Source organism: Manduca sexta, chromosome 18 (assembly GCF_014839805.1).
Source record: "Manduca sexta isolate Smith_Timp_Sample1 chromosome 18, JHU_Msex_v1.0, whole genome shotgun sequence".
NCBI classification, from domain to species: Eukaryota; Metazoa; Arthropoda; class Insecta; order Lepidoptera; family Sphingidae; genus Manduca; species Manduca sexta.
This window is the reverse complement of record NC_051132.1, coordinates 7223055-7242658: the sequence shown is the minus strand read 5'-3', so window position 1 is coordinate 7242658 and position 19604 is coordinate 7223055. Positions and strand designations below refer to the sequence as shown.

The 19604-nt window shown below is 33.3% G+C and overlaps 1 protein-coding gene across 1 annotated transcript; it reads left to right on the top strand.

The window, feature by feature from the left end:
• The first annotated feature begins 513 nt into the window (after positions 1-513).
• On the top strand, positions 514-19597 carry LOC115451648 (protein TRC8 homolog). The gene is made up of 2 exons (XM_037439909.1): positions 514-990; positions 16296-19597. The coding sequence occupies exons 1-2, from the start codon at positions 750-752 to the stop codon at positions 18059-18061; spliced, it is 2007 nt and encodes a 668-aa protein (XP_037295806.1). The 5' UTR covers positions 514-749; the 3' UTR covers positions 18062-19597.
• The last annotated feature ends 7 nt before the right edge of the window (positions 19598-19604 follow it).

Genomic DNA, 19604 nt, shown 5'->3' with positions numbered 1-19604 from the left:
AAGAAGAAGAAGAAGAAGGTCCAACTCCCCACACTTCGCTTCATCTACAACTGCTGACCAGAGACCACTGCTGACTTCATAACGTACTTTCGTGTAGTTAAACTCTTGAAGTTGATTTTTGAGTGGAAATTTGATGCTTCCTGCTGGACACTTTTTCATCTTGTCCCCTATATAAGGTGGTGTTATTTACTTTTACCCTCCATACCTAAAGTTTAAGTTATTGGTCTCTCGTACATAAGAGTTTATTTGATTACAGTACCTAATTACCGCCGCTTTGTCCATTACTGGGCGACAACCTTTTAAAATGTCAGTCTGAACAATACGGCTACTAGCTACCTTTAATTAATTTACCTAAGATATAATCGATTACCATAACAAGGTTTATATATTCTTGATGGTGATACTAATAATATTATGTTTTTAGTATGATTTTTTATAACTGAAATAAAACCTACAATCTACCATTCGTCTCTAAGATATTTATTTACTGTGTATATGGCAATACTTATCGAAATTAATTTTATTGGGCAACATCTAAATTTGTGATGTCAAATTTTTATTGTGGCAAAAATTTCAGTCATTATTATCGTATTATTATTACGTGACATCAAATATTAGAAAAAAAATCAACATCCACAAAACAATCCTGGTAAACATCTGGCTGTATGTATGTGACAGTGCGTGTGCGTAGTTCGGACCTTAGTGAAATTGAATGTGATAGATGCTTGAAGTTTTTGCATAAATGAATAATGTCGTTGAGGTCGAAGGCTCTGGCACTCGTGGAGGTGCTGCTGAGGGTGCCGCCTCTGTTTGTGGTGGATGAATTTCTTAAGATCAGCTTAGGACTGCCGGTGACGAGCGGCGAAGAAGTGCCCGTTCTAAACCTCATCACAGTGGACAATGGTGACGCTACGGATGGCAATTACTACGATGCCAATTTCTACAATGCGTTTTTCTTCACGCTGCTAAAGTTCCTCGTGTGTTGTATAGGTGAGTTGATATTTTGTACCTAAAATATAAGCGCCACAAGCAAGCGAGCGCCTTTCATTTTAGTTGTTTCGAAATTTCTCAGCGCGGCTGGCCAGTGACACGCTGTAGTTTTTTTTTTCAATTATTGCACTGATTGCAGTTTTAGAAATCATGTTGCAAGGCTGTACTTATATTTAACGCATGGTGGATGAGATAAGACCATGATAAGGTTTTGATTATTACCAATATTTAATGCCATATTGTAATATGTGATCACTATGATGTGATAAAACATGTCAATGACCTTACCATTTTTTGTCAGCACCCGGAATCAAAATCAATAGCAATGACAGACAAAAATACTAAAATGTAATTTTTGTTTAGGTCATTATATTAATAACACTGTCACAGAATACATCACTATGTTGTATAAACATTTACTGATGTATTACCTTTTCATTATACATTTATCATCACATGATTATAAGTTTACTGAATCTATATCTTTTTTGTATTGTTTTTCTGTTTTAACAAATCATCCAATATTTCTGTCTGTTTGTTATATTTGTTTCCTATTTTTATGTAGTTTTGTCTCATTGATAAGACTTAAGTCTGAATGTAATTTGCCTCCAAGATAGCACTACTTAAATTCACTTAGTGTTACAAAAGTAAGATCCACTTTTCACAATTGGCTTTTTTAGTTCAAAGAGTATGTGCCTTCATAGAAACCATCTCCAGTTTTCTAATATTAATTAAATTACATTACTAATATGCACAAATTAAATAACAAATGTTGAATTCAAGTATTGGTTTATGTGCATAGAATAGATAAAATAAAACAATACAATTATATTTATGAACAAACCAGCTAATATACTTTATTGATTTATGATACTGCAATACATTATCAAAGTATTTTTTAGAAGAAGTAGTGGCTTATGTTTTGTCATTTAAATTAAAAATATATGTTGAACTTTTTGTAAAATTTTCATTTAACATGGAATAATCAGTGTTAACAGTATTGATACATGATGTAACTAATGTCTTATGAAACTACAACATTGGTAATATTTATGATATCAAAAATATTGTTGTGTCATGCTTAGTTGCTGTGATTCGATAAAGGATTTATGTTATGCTATTATTTATGAAAAATAATTAATTTACAAAATCAATGTATTTCATATCGTTAGTATTAGGATCAGACTTAAGTTTAATAACCCAAGCATGTTTTTTCAACATTTAACACAATGGATGTAGTAGCGTTTACTTTTCTGACAACCATCATCTCAGTCCACATTGTGACTATGAAGGAAGCAAAGACTTTAAAAAGTTGAGAGAAAATAAAAATATAATAAAACCATAATAATCTAAGACTAGACTTGAAAATGAATATGGTCAAGGTGAAGTTAAACACCAAAATATGATTAATTGGTGTATAAAAATTTTAAGGAATTATAATATTTCAAAAAGCCATATATGTTGCAACCAATATTGAGTTAAAAAGTAAAAGATCTCTGGAATTGTCATCAAATTTAATTTATCACACATATTTCTTAAAGTATGTAGTCTTGAATGAAGTCTATGTATATATAAATACACTCATTCAATTTACTTTACACTTCAATTTACAAAAATCTCTTATGATAATATTCCTCCTTCGATCAAAAATCGTGACTCCACATATACTTCATGAGAAGCGCATTTCCACTACATTTAGTTGACTTTCAAACTTCTTCTGTGAAATCCAACATTCACTTCTGTACATAAGTATCTGTTCCACTCATGCCTGGGTCATTTTTCTCCAATCACATATCTTTACAGCCTTTATGTTTAAAAACATATATTGTAGTAAATACTTTTCTATTAGCATACAATATAAATAAGACTTGCATTTCTATCTTCATTACACCAAATTCGTATTCCTAGTTTCTTTATTTGCCTTTGTTCATATTATGAATGCTAATGTGATTCATAACTAAAGTTGGGTTTCATTTTGATTCAGTATTGCCATTTAATTTTGTTATACTTTGTTTATAATATCAGCCCTGTATTATATACTTGCCCACTGCTGAGCACGAGCCTGCTCTACTACTGAGAGGGATTAGGCCTTAGTCCACCACGCTGGCCTAGTGCGGATTGGTAGACTTCACACACCTTCGAAATTCCTATAGAGAATTTCTCAGATGTGCAGGTTTCCTCACGATGTTTTCCTTCACCGTTAAAGGAAACGATAAATTCACAAAGAATACACACATGATTTTTTAGAAAAGTCAGAGGTGTGTGCCTTTGGGATTTGAACCTGCGGACATTCGTCTCGGCAGTCCGTTCCACACCCAACTAGGCTATACTTTGTTTATATTTTTATATTTATTTTAAGTTGTGTATGAGTGAAATTATAGTCCAGCGCCTGTGAATTCCACCTTTTGAAGGCATTACGTGTTATAATTATGATATTTTACCCGAGATATAATTTTAGCCTTTTAAAACTTCTCTGTAGTTTTCAACAATTTCCAAAGATTATCTGACGATATTCTGACAAAATACCTTTTTAGCAAAATCTATATTATTGAGTTTTAAAGAAAATAGCTTAGTCCCCATATCACAAAATAGAATGGAATACACATAGAAAACAGTGGGTGCACCAGTTGCACCTCTGTCTTACGGTAATAAAAGTTGTACGTCCCAAAAAAGTTGGGAAGTTAGAAAAGAGGGTTTAAACATTTTTGGCCTAAGCCTCCAGCACATTAAACTTTATAGATAAATATTTGGAAAATTTGAAAAAAATCTAGTTTTCCAAAAAAAGCTATGATCTCTGGAGATTCTGCAGTTTTATTACAGCAAAATCCTATTTTATATTGATTTAATTATTATATGTATAATAATAGTATTGAGGTCTTTAATTGCTTCTTTTTTAACACATCAAAGTATAACAAATGTGAAATATGTTCAATGTTTATTTATATTGAGAAAAGGTGTTTTTCATTTCTGTGGTATTTCATTTATTATTATTGATTTTGAGGATAAAATGTAGCATATATTGTAGTTATTAAGGTGGTCTATATGAAATCCGACTCGTCAGACCAATTTTAGGATGAACACAATTCCAGCATGCTATGGCTATGGTCATAACAACAACTCAGAAACTAAACTTTTCCTAAATCTGTAGCCTTAATACAAACTAATAGTGAATATCACGTATCAACACTACCAAGTACCGGTTGAGATTGGTTAAAATCAAGGATCCATTTAATTCACACATCCTCTTTGCTATAATTTTCCCGACGCGCTCGTATAAACTACGTAATGTTAACTCTTACTGTTGTTTGGTAGACTCCGTAATGTGTACCGTTTATTACTTTGACGCAGTTGTTAGTAATAAATAGTCTACCTTCTTCAACATTCTCTTATCCTACTGTAACGTGAGTTCAGCGCGGCATATCGTTCAATATGATCTTGAAAGGATTTGACTTTGTTTTTACGATAGGCCGTTGGATAACGACCCTCTCCGGAGAATCCAGTCCTAGACAAATTAAAGAAAGTCTACGTGGAATGTTGCCCGGACTATGATTAGAATCAAAAACCTATGCGATCTTAAAAAAAAATATGTATTTGCTATGTTTAAGGAGATAAGGTTGGCCTTCGGGGAATTCCAGCCTGGTATTCCCTGTCTGTCGCAACAGGCGATTTACTGCGGCAACCTGGGCGCAACAGTGCAAAAAGTTAATGCACTATTTATTACTTAATGTACATTTTGTCGCTGATACTTATGGTGAACCATTGCCATTATCAAGTTGTACTTTTTTATTAAAGACAGATCTTAGTGGTATTGGTATGATTCTGAGTAAAAAATGAAACCAAATATTTTCTGCAAGATGCTCGAAAAATTATCGCACTACCTCACGGAGTACAATATGAACAAAGACAATTTCATTACGTAGTATTTGTCTCTAAACGTAGATTTTATATTATCTATGCCGTGATAAAGTAACAATTTTTTATCATAGATTATCGTCTAATTTGTACTTCTACAAAATCGATTTTCAGACATTTTAATGATACGTTAATAATATTCCCGGAGTATTTAAATAAATTAGTAAATGAAATCAATGAAATAAAATGTTTGTAACTTATAAGTGGATTTGTCGTGCTTGTATAATTTTACAAGACTGCCTCGGTGGCGTAGTTGTATTGCACGTCCGGTACAATAGCGCTCTGAGGTCCTGGGTTCAAATCCCGGGTCGGGCAAAGTGATATTTGGGTTTTTCTGCTCGGTACCAGCCCGGAGTCTGGAACTTGTGCCCGATATGCCGATAGGCTCGCCCCCTATCACATCATGGGACGGAACATACTTGGCGAAAAGTGGGTGCCCTAGTTGCGCCTCTGCATACCCCTTCGGGGATAAAATGCGTGATGTTATGTTATGTATGTATGTATAATTTTATTATTAAACCTTGGAAAAAACTGTGGAAAGATTGAGACAAGAGCATATGACGTGCACATCTTATAAAAAATCTGAATTCATTAATTTATTTCAATAGCAGAGACGTTAACTGTTGACGTCAATCATAAAAGTAATAAACTAGTTTTTGCTTGCAGCTCCGCCCGCGTAAAAGTTTTTCCGGGATGAAATGGAGCCTATATTTTAAGTTAGACCTCAAGTAATACATTGGTGAAAATTGCATTCAATTCTATAGAGAAGTTTTTGCGTGATGCGGATACAAACATACATACAGACAGGCAATAAACAAATAGCTCCCCCACCCCTTATTTATCTATAATGTATACACATCGGCCTGCATTAATTTTATTAGTATGTATACATAAGAAATGATGTTAGCTTCTAAGTGTTAATTCGACATATCAAGCATCAGTATGCCTGATACAGAATTAATGATGCTGTTCTATGTTCACAGGTATATTTTATGTATAACACAATTATAATGTATTTATGAACATTGATTATAGTCACTATTATTATTACTATGGTCAGATAATCCTCACTTGACATAAGAAAGCCTATTACATTCACTGAATGTGGCTATCTAGCATGAAATGGTTATCTGACGTCTGTCACGATTTAGATTCTCCTTCATGATTTAGATAACAATTAGTCTTACGTATAAACTTGTTTTAGCGTTAAGAGGTGATTAAGAATTGCTTAAATAGCTGTCAAACACATAATCAGTTTCCTAGTTTAAACCTTATTAAGAGGCAAGATGGTGGATTTTGGCTTACAGAGCTGATCGAGTAAATTTGCGTTTTAACTAAGCATAGCTTGCGAATTTTTTATAAGTATAACTGAATATTTATAACATATATTTCCTACAGTTATGTGTTTTCTACTCTATTTCCATAAAATAAGAAACACTACGTAATACAAAAAATGTTAAGCAGGTCAGGTATAAATTGGCATGAAAAGTAAACCCACTTACCATCAAGATAGAAACCAAATTAACGTAAAATAAAAACTCTTACACAATTTATTGATTAGTCCTTAACGTTTAATGTCCGAAAGCAAATACAGTGTTAAAACATGAAATCCTTAAAGCCTATCGCACACAGAGGCAGTTGCAAAATGTATCGCCACTAAAATATTGAACATACCAGTGCCGGAAAGTCCATTTAACCCGATTCCTGCCGGTTTCCCTTTCATATAATAATAATAATATCAGCCCTGTATTATATACTTGCCCACTCCTGAGCACGGGCCTCCTCTACTACTGAGAGGGATTAGGGCCTTAGTCCACCACGCTGGCCTAGTGCGGATTGGTAGACTTCACACACCTTCGAAATTCCTATAGACAACTTCTCAGATGTGCAGGTTTCCTAACGATGTTTTCCTTCACCGCCAAAGCGAACGATAAATTCACAAAGAATACACATGATTTTAGAAAAGTCAAAGGTGTGTGCACTTGGGATTTGAACCTGCGGATATTCGTCTTGGCAGTCCGTTCCACACCCAACTATGCTATCGCCGCTGTCATAATATATGTAAAATCTAAGTATTATTACAACGATTTGCAGACCACATTTATAGATATTAGTACCCGCATCTTGTGTCGGCATCCCTGAGGGAAATATTTCACCCTTCGTCACTGGAACATAAAAATCCTTTTTTTATCGAATTATTCCAATAATCAAACTGCCAGGGTAGATCTGAATAGGGTAGCAGGATAAAGATTTTTTTTAATTTTGAAAACACAGTTCAGCCACGGTCAATAAATGGGCGCAGCAGGCCATTGGCTTTGATTACGGTCAAATTGGCCCGCTCTATATTCATTGCAAGCGATTCCTTCATCATGCAGTATGATTGCAGTGTACAAATATAGTTTTCCTGAAGTTTTGTTGCAAGGTTCTATGCTACGACTGACCGCGCGAGGGGCTTTATAATCCGCTTTATAGGTCAAGAGAGGTCTCTCATCCGCCGGACTGGCGGATTGTTCAGGTTAAAAATGGAAAAATAAAACAAAAATAGTTTACCATGTCTTTATTTTGCCTGAAAATTACTGCAAGTGCTAAATTGCATTTTCAATTGGAAAATATTTTATGATTACTATTAACATTTTACCAATAAATTTTATGTTACATATATTTTTCTGCATTTAAAGACACACTATTTTATTTTGAGTATGGTAAACAAAGTTGTTCTGGACAAGTGTCCAGTCTAGCAGATCATTATTTCGGTATACTTTGTTTAAAAAATCTAAGATAGAAGACGAGCTTCTCACTGACCACTGTACTGAGTGGTAACTTCAGTCCCGAGCATATTTTAGATTCGGAAAACCTACTTATTATGTCCTCTTACATTACCGACTAAGAACGCTACCGGTACATAAATGTACTTACAACTTAAGTTAGTGAATATTTAAGGTTAATACTAATATTTTACTCTAATCATAAAATGAACACACATGCACACAATGCACATAATAATAATTATATGTAATTTAGTTACTTACTAATTTATTTCGTAGTTTTTTACAATAACTGTGTGAAATATTTTATAACGATGACCGCATCCTTATGATAAGAATGCTAAAAAAAATTATGTGTGAATTATATTTACGATTTTCATTTTGTATTTTACTAAGTGTTGCACGCGGCTTTGCCCACGTGTTAAGCCTTTCCCGCTACACAACATGCTTTAGATACTAGCGAATCATAGCGCCACTGGTAAGACACTAGCGCCATCAATTTAATATTAACCATTAACTTCCATGAGAGCGAACTATCGAGATAAAAATAGCCTGTTTGTTAATCCTGAACATGGTCTACCCTTATGCCAAATTACATCCAAATGCGTTCAGTTGTTTCTGCGTTTACTTCGGACAAACATCCAAATATATTTTTAATTTGATTTTTACAAACTTTCGCATATATTATATTAGTGCGATATTATAATGAGATAGTTATTGTTAATAAGAAGTAAGAAAGAAGTAACGGCCAATTTTACTTATAAATGCAAATGTTTGGATTTTTAATGTAAGCACAAAAATCGCTGAAAGGTTTTGGATGAAATTCGGCACACGGGTAGACCATGTTCTGGATTAGACTACTTTTTATTCCCGTAATTTACTCCCGTAGGAATAATTAAATTGTTTAATCTGATAGCGTTATCGATCATTAAAGTGATGTAGTGACTTCTGCGGCAGGAAACTCAAACCTCTATTATGATTACGGTTTTTATTGATACTTAATGATACCAACAAAATAATGCATTCATCTCTGTTCTTATAAAGCGTTACCTAAACTTAAATATTAAAAGAAAGTTATCACTATGGATTCTCTGTACACGTGGACTGTACATCATAGACAGTATGGTTTTCCTCTTTGCTCGTCATATTTATAATATCATATTAGAAACATCATTGTTATTTTACACTCGTATGCTATGCTTTCAATAGCACGACAAAAAGTATAAAATCCATTTGCACATATTTTATCAGGCACAAAGATGACAGACTGAAGTCACATACTATATAGCAAGCTTACATATTTAGATTTGAACTGATGTAAATTGAATGCTTTAGTCCGTGACCTACAAAAATCGCTAGTCTAAACTGCAATGGCCACTCAAATGTCTACGTGAATATAGCAAGTAAAAAGAACACTGCTGGATGACCTTTAGAGATCATTACCAAGGGTTGCATCCGATTAACCGGCTTTCGGCGCCAGCCGCAGCCACTGATAAATAAGCAAGATATTTAATGACGGGTTAAGCAATCGCATACTGTTAGCGATTGGTCAACGTAGCAGGCCACTTCGTTTACACGGCTGACTTTTTTGTGTACATATTATTGATTAAAATTTAAAATATAAAAGTTGGAGTAGTTTACGCCGATAGGCTTGTAACAATTATCGTGTTTAACTTATCTTTCATACGTATTTCAAAGTTGAAATATCTGTAAATAACTTTGTACATTTAATTATTTTCATTTCAGTTAATGTAGGCTGGTGATCATGCGCATTTTGACGTTTGACATGTAAATTTTTTTTTTATATTGCATTTAAAAAACCTGTGAAATAAAAATATCTTTTACTGATTCAATTAGGACACTTATTTTAAAATAGTAAAATTGCATGACTAAAAATAATTTTGTAATAGGTAAGCACCGTTGTTGTTTTTGTGGTTAACCATTGTAAATTACCCATTTCCTTTAAGCCAAAAAATATTTATGACTTGTAAATACAATTACCTGATTTTGTAAGGAGCAACACTAGAGTTTCTTACCCGTTCTCTTCTGATGTGAACTTTTTGAACTGATGGTAGAGTTGATATTGATGGCATCTAAGTAATGTATAACATTTTAAAGGTTCAAATAAATTATTTCATTAAATTATCCAAATACGCAAACTAAAGCCCATTAGCTTTCGTTGAGTATTATTTTAAGACATCACCTCATCTTTTATTGTCATCATGAAGTGTCGTCATCAAATCTCCCAAACCACAAAATGGCTGTTTTTGTATAGGTGTTGTCGAGAACATGACAAATTTTAGCTATTTTTTTTCGTACATATTGAAGAAAAGCTTTGGAAAGAGTTTTCTGGGATATCTTTTTTTCCGACTTACTTGATATGTATCATTATATTATGACCAATTTACCAAAAAGCATTATAAATTGTAGCCTATGTGCTATTCTGATGTATAACCAATATTACTATAAAGTTTAATCCAAATCCGTTCGGTAGTTTTTTCGTGAAAGATGAACAAACATACATACATCCATGCATCCATCGTTACAAACCTTCGCATTCATGATATTAGTAATATATGTCATGGCTTACCCAGTATTTGTGAAAAGAAAGGAGAATACTTCGGAGTCTGCGATCCACCGAAACGACAATTTCTCGGAAATCGAGCGTTTGGTCTGGCTTTTTGTACTGTAGTAAAAATTTAAAACAGGCTCCTTATAATAATGATACTTTTTATTAATTCTTAGAATCGATTATGGTATTATTAATGTCAATGATTGTTTACGGGGAATTTCATAAGCGAATGTCGCGCGGAGTCACGAAATATATTTCCTATCGTAATGGTGTCTTCAAGGTGGTGGTTATATATTTTTTGCAAAAAAAAATATTATCTTTTTTATCATTAGAATAAAAATGAGGAGCTAAAACACACAGTAAAATATATTTTACGATAATATTGTTTAAACATTAATTAGGAGTTAACGTTACAATAACAAATTCGATAGAAAAACTTCAATGTATCCCATGATTTCATATTATAGTCGACGTGATTCCAGTTATCGACAATGCCTAGTGATTGACATTATCGAGAAACTTCAGCGACGCGCTCTACTGCAGGGGGCTTGAATGTAACATCTTTAGTTTATTATATCCACCGAATAAAAGAGTAGAGAAAAATCTAACATGGTATCTACGTAATATAAAATTTAAAAAAAATAATGTGATTGTCATAATTCGTTGATTATTGAAGAAAAGCGGTTTGAGAGAAACAGTAATTAATATTTGCCTTGGCGCCAAAAATTATAATCTTGATCTAATAATAAAAATAATTTAACACGTGTTAGTACTAGAGGCCGGATTGTATGCATTTACATATGTGCATATACATTTGCATATTTAAGCCAGTCTTATCGTTAGTAGAATATTTTCTATAAATTATATTTATGATGCATATTATCGATACATTTTCAACATTTTTGCCAGAAACTATAACTGCCATTCAAACATCCTACCCTCTTAATTACAATATTGTAACTCGATGTAGACTACTACAGTATACATAGTACCCAAGTTCAAATTCTGCCCAGTTTCCTCAGTAGATGTGGAACGATAGTTTTCCACTTATAAAAATGTTTTGAATGTTCGAAGAGACAATCTTACTACTAAACTAAATCGAATGTTATTGTACTTATTATCATATAGGTATCAATGGATGATGGATACTTTACTAATCAATTATAGTATCCTGACTTTGAAATAAAAAATTAAAACATAGTTTTATTTGTGTTCTTCCTAAAACTTATCATATAATGTTGCATATTCTGATAGTGTTCGTGAATATTTGCATGCATAAAGCTTTTCATGTTGAATATAATCCGGTCTCTAGTTATGACAATGCAAATCAGTTTATTTATTTCAAATATATTTCATAATAAGTAAAACATTTTTTATAAAAAAAACATCACTTTCTTACATGTTTACGAAAAATAATTTTGTTGGCAAATACAGAAAGTGCGCGCTTAGTTTTTAGACCTCCTCTTTTTTATGAAAGAGTGGAATGCGTTGAGCTCTGTCTGAATAACAGTTGAAAGAACACTGATAATTTTCAATACCGTCCACATATAAAAAAACGCTTTATAATCAAGACAATTATAAGTTCATAATATATACTTATTTTTTTTTTATTATAGATAAAATGTAAATCATGAAATGCTTACCGAACATAGTAGTAGAACCACCGAATGTAGCGAACATTATACATAAAATTTGTTTAACACACAGCGTTGGCAAATAATTATTTCTTGTACGGTTTTCCTTACAATCATAACCCTAATGTACGAAAATCTTACATTATATTTTATCGTACTTCTTGTCAAGGTGTTGTATTCGGACTATTAATGTGAACTAACCAATTGTGTTCCTAAAATAACTAATTAAAGAAAATATGTACGTTTTATATTTTAAACATAATATTAAATATCGTCTAATGAGTTGAATGGTCAACCATTTCCCTTGTATGTTACATGTAGCTGTTATTTGTATGGAAATAGGATTATAAGATTACCTCGTAACAAAATCATGGATCCACAAGTAGACAGGTATCGCAATAGACTGGATACTTTTTAATGTTATGTTTTTGAAAGGCGTATGTGTTATTTCAATCGAAAATAACTGAAGAAAATCTTGAGGCCGGAACACCCTGCCCCCTTTTGTGTTCCTTCTCTTTCCTTCAAGGCTCCTCCCTAAGCAAACAGCCTTGAGCATTTCCGGGGCACGAGTCACGGGCGGAAATATGGAGATATACAAATATAAAAAAAAATAATTATTAGGACTTTTTGAAAAATTTTAACTATCAAAATATTCATTAATGTCTCGTAATGTTTAGGAGTGTTAATGTTTAGGCACTTTAGGAGATGCACGCAATCAACAGTATTAGGGGCTTTTGTATTATGAAATTAGGTAATGAAACAATATCCAATAATAAAACATTTTAAATAACCACAGTAAAGATAACATATTGCAGAAATAAGATTTCTATATGTGTTAAAAATACGTGTTAAAATCGTATAATGCTAACAACTAATCAGTTACTGCAAAATTGAACATTACTGACTTAACTTGAAATAATATACGTTATACATAAATCATTATGTATTTCACAATTGTCTGGTAATGAGTTTGTATCGATTAACTTAATTATATAGACAGTGTAGAAATGACAGTGGCCTTGAGAGTTGCGACTTTATTCGTTGTAAAGAAATAAACAATTTCACGATACATTTTATATAAATAATAATCCTTCTTTTGGGATTTAGAACTGATAATATAATTGAGTTATGATCTTAGAGAAATCTTTAAAACAAAATACAACGTTTGAACATGGTAATTCTGACAAACTTTAAATGATTTTGTACTATCAATATTTTTAAAATAAATCTTACAAAATAAAATAATGGGCGTGTTTAATCGTGGTTATTCTGACAAACTAAAATAAATAATTGAATTATTCGTTATCATTATTAATAAGCAGTAAAAGTATCCGATCAAGCCATATTTATATTGTGTAGAGTAGTATGTATAAGTCAAAACAAAGCTGTCTACAGCGGGACTAACACAAAAACTTGAGTGCCGATCTATTTCTACTGTACTACTTGCCTAACACATACAGGTCATTGACCAGGCACGACTATTTTTGTAGCAATAATAGCAAGTCATGTACACTAATAAAATGATAAATAATAACACATGACACTATGTACTTTTCAGAAATCGATTTATAAGTTTCTACGTGATATCATTCAATAAAAAGAAAACATTTAGTAATACTTCACTGTCCATATAACTGTAAACTGTATGATTTTGGTAAATAGTAAATTACAGTAAATTTTGCCCGACAACAGCGCACGCGCGCTAATCAATGCAGCCGTGGTCAAAGGCCTCGTTCGTTACCGTTTTTTCGATGTTTTTTATATTCGTTAACTTTTTCATTTGTCGTCCGATTGAGTACCCTTTTTGACTTCTGATAGTTTAGCAGTACCATAAGTGTTTCTTTTTTATATAGCAGGTCATTAAACTAGCAAATAGGCCACTTGAGGATAAGTGCTTACTTTCGCTGTGAAAACCGTAATGTCACACAAATCGTTATTCGTTGATGTAAAGCCGACCACTAAGTAAATGAATGTGAATCCCCAAACGGGTATTTCATTATCTTCGGCAAATTAATTCTTATACTTACTGATCGCAATTTATGCAAAAACAAAATTGTTATTTCTAAGCAGTTTGATGTTAGACTGTGGTTCCAACCCAGATGAGGCGCCTTATAACCATTCTGGGTTAAATTAGTGTAGTTTTAAGTATACCAAATTAATACATTTTAATATTGTAGCTTGACCAGAAAATGAAAAACCAGCTTGCGGGCACCACCACTTTTGCATTTTCGTTTGAAAGTTATGGTTTTCACCACAAGAAATTACTTCCATATTTTATCACAGTATTACTAATTATAATATATAATATTTAAAATTCAATTCTACGGAAGTACTTTTTTCATGTAAAATTATTTTAATAAAAAAATATTACCAATTATCTTTAATCAGATTACCGCAATGCAGGCCGAAATCATTAACATTGGATAATTGCAAACGATTTGTATAACACATCATTTGTATGCCTTATTAAAAACAAAACACATATTATTACGATACAATATGTCCTTTCATTACTTCCAATTTTCTTTCGGAACTCTCCGCTCAACGTTAACTAACTTTTGACAATAATTCTTAAGACGTTACAGTTGCTACCTGTATCCATGGTCTATTATACAACTTTATTATGTAACAAAAAAAAAAACTCAAGCATTGTCCTTTATATTACGCAATCATAAATTCTGCTTCCTTTTGTGTTGATTTCATCGTTTTTTTAATGACCTTTATGGTGTAGCTGATGATTACGCTGTTGTTTACAGTGAAAAATGTATATAGAGGATTCTTAGTAAGTAGACATTTTCATTCGATGTTCATGTTATATCGAAAAAAATCGGACAAGTCCGTATTGGTCTCGACAGCCGAAAATTCCGTACAAACTAGCTTTTTTCTTATTAAATCAATATTTACGGTTTTCAGATGTTTTCCTTTACATATACTGTAATTCATTTCCTCTTATTAAATTTAATGATTCTATACTAATGAAAACTATCCTATAGGTTTTGATCCCTTTGTGAAATTGTTAAATATGCTAGTTCAATAGTCATATCTTTTGATCTCGTTAAGTTACAAGTTTGATTTTTTCACAACTTAAAGACACTGTAGACCCGAGTGTCTGATGTAAATTTCACGCGTTCCTGAGAAAATGGGTCTTCACTGACGGGCAGTCAGACGATAAAGTGATTCTAGAAGGAAAAGGAACCCTTCCTTTTGAGGTACAGAATCCTATTAAAATGTCGGGTGTCGTATAAAAATCACTCAGTATTCTGTGTAATATATTTAATCCTAACGTACATATGGTCAATCCTAATTATTCTATTTATTACTAATTGCGGTTGACAACAATAAAACTTCGTGAAAATTATGGAACAAGATTTTATGTTACCGTTGTCTACATTATAGATGTAGAGGCGAATATTATAATTAATTAAAACCAAAAGTAATCAAGTATTTTCATGTGACCTTTACGAAAACAAAGATGAGAATTGGGTCTGTAATATTAAAATATTTCACCATCAAATGTAACCTTATATCACAATAGATGGATGCATTACTAAACGGAATTATTACGATTCATATATTAGTAATTTTATTAGTAATAAGATCAAAAAGTGATGTATTAAGGTGATTATTACCTTAAAATAAAAGACGTAATAAACTAAACATCTTTATAAAAACTACATCGCATAGCATAACCTAATTAATGATTTCTTATGTTTACGCGAATGTTAGACATCCGTCAATGTTAAAATTCGAAAATAGTTTTATTTCAATTACCTAATTAAATAAAAAAAAGTTGCAAAAAATCAGTCGCTATTTTTTGTCCTCATATTGTAAATTTTCTTCCAACGATTTCAGGTAGATTATATATCTTATTAATGTCGTTTATACCACTATAATAGTATTCCAATATTTTTACAATTTCACTATATGATTGAGATCCAAAATAAAAATTTTAATGGTCTAATTTTCAACGGCACCATGTTATTGCCGTAAATATGACATATTGGAGACAACAATTCCATTACTATGTTTTTCGTTCGATTATTTCGTTATCTTTTTATAATGGTACGGCAAAGTGTAAAGTGTATTTCGTCTTTGTTAATTATAATTATTGTTTTATTCTGTATCTAGAACATATAGGTGTTCTTATCTTTTTTATTTTTTGAACTTATTCACTCATCATGGATACGCTGTATTATGTTGTTATATTTAATATTGTTGTCTCTGTTCACTGCAGCTGTGATTTCTCATAATTTATTGAAGATCCTTCAATGAATAACTAAGGTGACCTAACTTTACCTGATGGTAAGCGAAATGGGCACTTATTAGAGTATCCACTAACGAGTGATAATGATCTTTCGCCAGGGTCCCATTGATTATAAAACATTCTAATAATATTAACTAGTGTTTTTTTTGTATTTTCAGGATGTTTGTCAGCGCTATGCATATTCGTGTTATACACGAAGCACCTAATCATCGTGTACCTCTACCTCACGTCGCTGGGTATCGTGTTCGTATCCTACTGGACCAATGTGTCCGCCATCAAGGAGATACAGGACCTCACACTAGTCTCTGCCTCGCCGCACTTCTCAACGAGCATCCTCGAAGACTTGCTCAACTTAAACATAAAGAACCTACTTGATCTCGATGGCCCTGCTATTTTGGTCACACAAAACTTTGCCATACAATTCATGCTAGCAATCATATTTAGAAGTGTGCACCTGGGTCCGCGACACCCGACTATCCAGAAATTACTACCGATAAGCTTCATGGCGCCGTCTTTTTTGGCAATGTTGCCGGTGCCGCCCAACTTGCTACATCATTCACCGGTATTCTCTGCACTCCTGCCCCTGATCCTGGTGAAGTACGTGCTATGGTCGTCGGCGTACAGTGTGGTACATGTGATCTACGCGGGATATCAACATGGAAGATTGTTCGTCAGTAATTACGGACTGTCAGCCCTGGTTGAAACAGAGTGGATGCGACTCAACGTGCCCTGTGTTCTGAGAGTTTTCTGGGTACTCAGAGTCGCTGAACACGCAATACTTCTTCTCATGGACAATTATGAGGACGACTCTGAAGACGGCTTGAAAGTTTCCACATTGCTAGCTGTACAATCGTTGGCATCTATGGCTAAATCACTGCTAGTGACTGGATGTGAGACAATAACGGCAGTCCTAGGCATGACGTCCGTGATTTCATTTTTCTGCCATTATATTGGCAACTTCTTCCAATGGATTCTTCTAACTGACGAAGAAGAAGACAAGAGCATTGGCACTGTGTCTGCTATTCTCTTCTACATATTGGCACTTCAAACTGGCTTGACATCACTGAACCCGGAGAAGAGGTTTATTAGATTATGCAGAAACTTTTGCTTACTCTTTACAGCTCTCTTACATTTCCTGCATAACATAGTAAATCCGATGCTCATGTCTTTGAGCGCATCACACAATCCGAGTATGCACCGACATATCAGGGCGTTGGGCGTATGTGCATTCCTTATTATATTCCCAATATCGCTCTTAGTGTACTTGTGGTCGCAGCATACGATATCGACATGGCTGCTTGCTGTGAGTGCCTTCAGCATTGAAGTAATCGTTAAAGTGGTGGTCAGTCTCATGATATACTCGCTATTTCTCATTGACGCGTACAGAAGTACCTTTTGGGAACAACTTGACGATTATGTTTATTACATCCGCGCCTTCGGAAACACCATAGAATTCTGCTTCGGCATATTCTTGTTCTTCAACGGCGCATGGATACTCCTCTTCGAATCGGGGGGAGCAATACGAGCCGTGATGATGTGCATACACGCGTACTTCAACATCTGGTGCGAGGCGAGAGCTGGCTGGTCCGTGTTCATGAAGCGCAGGACTGCGGTGAACAAAATAAACTCGCTGAAAGAGGCATCCGCGGACCAGCTGAACAGGCTGGACGACGTATGCGCGATATGCTACCAGGAGATGCATTCGGCGAAGATAACTCGCTGCAACCACTACTTCCACGGCGTGTGCCTCAGGAAGTGGCTGTATGTGCAGGACCGATGTCCACTCTGCCACGACATACTGTACAAGATCGATAGCGACGTGAACAAAGATAACTCGGATGCCGGCAACGAGGAGAACAGCAACAACCAGAACATGCTCCTCGAGGAGGAGCCCGACCTGCTGCTGGGTGACGGCGTCAGATGACTGATGGACGACGACCAAGACCACTTACATTAAAAACAATATACTTTGCAATCGACTAATTTGAGTGGTACACTTTCGACTTGTATAGTAAGTTATAGTTTTTTTTTTATGATGATCATGTTCGTATACATACCTGTGATTTTACGATTTAAAATTTGTCTTGTGATGAAATTTTTTATTTCAGTCACTGAGTGAACTGTTAGTGTAAGCTTAGTGATCCATTGGGACGCTTGATTTGTGATTTTCCACGTATTGTCCTATCTACGTTCCGTACTGTACTCGTTTGAAAATTTTCAAGTCCATTCATGTTTGTGTATTTAAAAAACTGTTTTCATGAAACATGAGGCGGATTAGATTTGAAGCTATTTGTAAATAGTTAAGGTGTTTAGAAATAGCTTTTAATATTTGGAAGTAACTTAACTGAAAAAATATAAAGGGATATAAACATAGTAATTTTTTTCATAATGAACTGTAAATAAACTGTTATTTTTAGTAGTAATTGTCGTTTCTTATCAGTAGTTTTGTTTATTTACCTCAAAGAAAATACGTATTACTAAGAAATTATAAACCACTCCCGTAATAGGTGTTGTCGCACGTCTAAATCATGTGAATAATAATATTAAAATGTTTCCCCTTAAAGATACATTATCATTAATTGGAAATGAGCTAGATTTCAAAAAACTATCCGTGTCCGATTAACATCGTAATGTTAGAATCTGCCATTTAAATAACTATATTATTTATATATTAGCGTAATCAAAAAGACTTTATTATAAAAGTGTTTTTATCGTATTTTGCAATCTAAATTTGATATTTTGTATATCTATTATAAATTAATTGTGATTTTTAAAATCTAAGCACTTTGCATACTCGGACTTCTGTTTTCTATGATAAAAGTAGATAAAACTTCTGGTGATTAAAGTTTGCATATTCTTTCGAAAGTTCTTTGAGATGATATAGGTAATCATTGTGTATGATAGCATAGTAATCATATTTTTAAACACAAATAGATTAACTTCTCATGTCTTACTAGTAAACTTAAAGTTTTATGTAATTATTTGTCATCGGTCTTACTTCAGTCATGTTTTAGGATAGGATACAAATGACTACTAAATGGATTTTTGGAGTAGCTATAACAAGTTTTTGTTCGCTTTTTATTAGTTGTTCCTCTTATAATAGGTCAACAGAGGTAAAGTGGGTAAAATGTTTAATTACAAATACAGTACCTTCTATCTACCTTCAGTTAATCGTGGTTAATTTCGTAGGTATTCAAGCCAAAAACAATACGCTAGCTATACGTAATCATTAGTTGACGACCTTATAAGGATTGTAGAATATGGTGAATACTAAAACAATATTTTTTAACAAGTTTCTTCTAAGAGTAAAAAATTGTTTTTCTGGTCCTTCGAACCAGCGTAATAGATTGAGTAGAACTCAAAAGGTTCTTGAACTATAAAACTTATAAAACATTTTAGGGTGCTCCATAATTCTAGCAAGTGTATTTTAATGATGCAATAAATTAGATTTGTTACAAACTTACTGA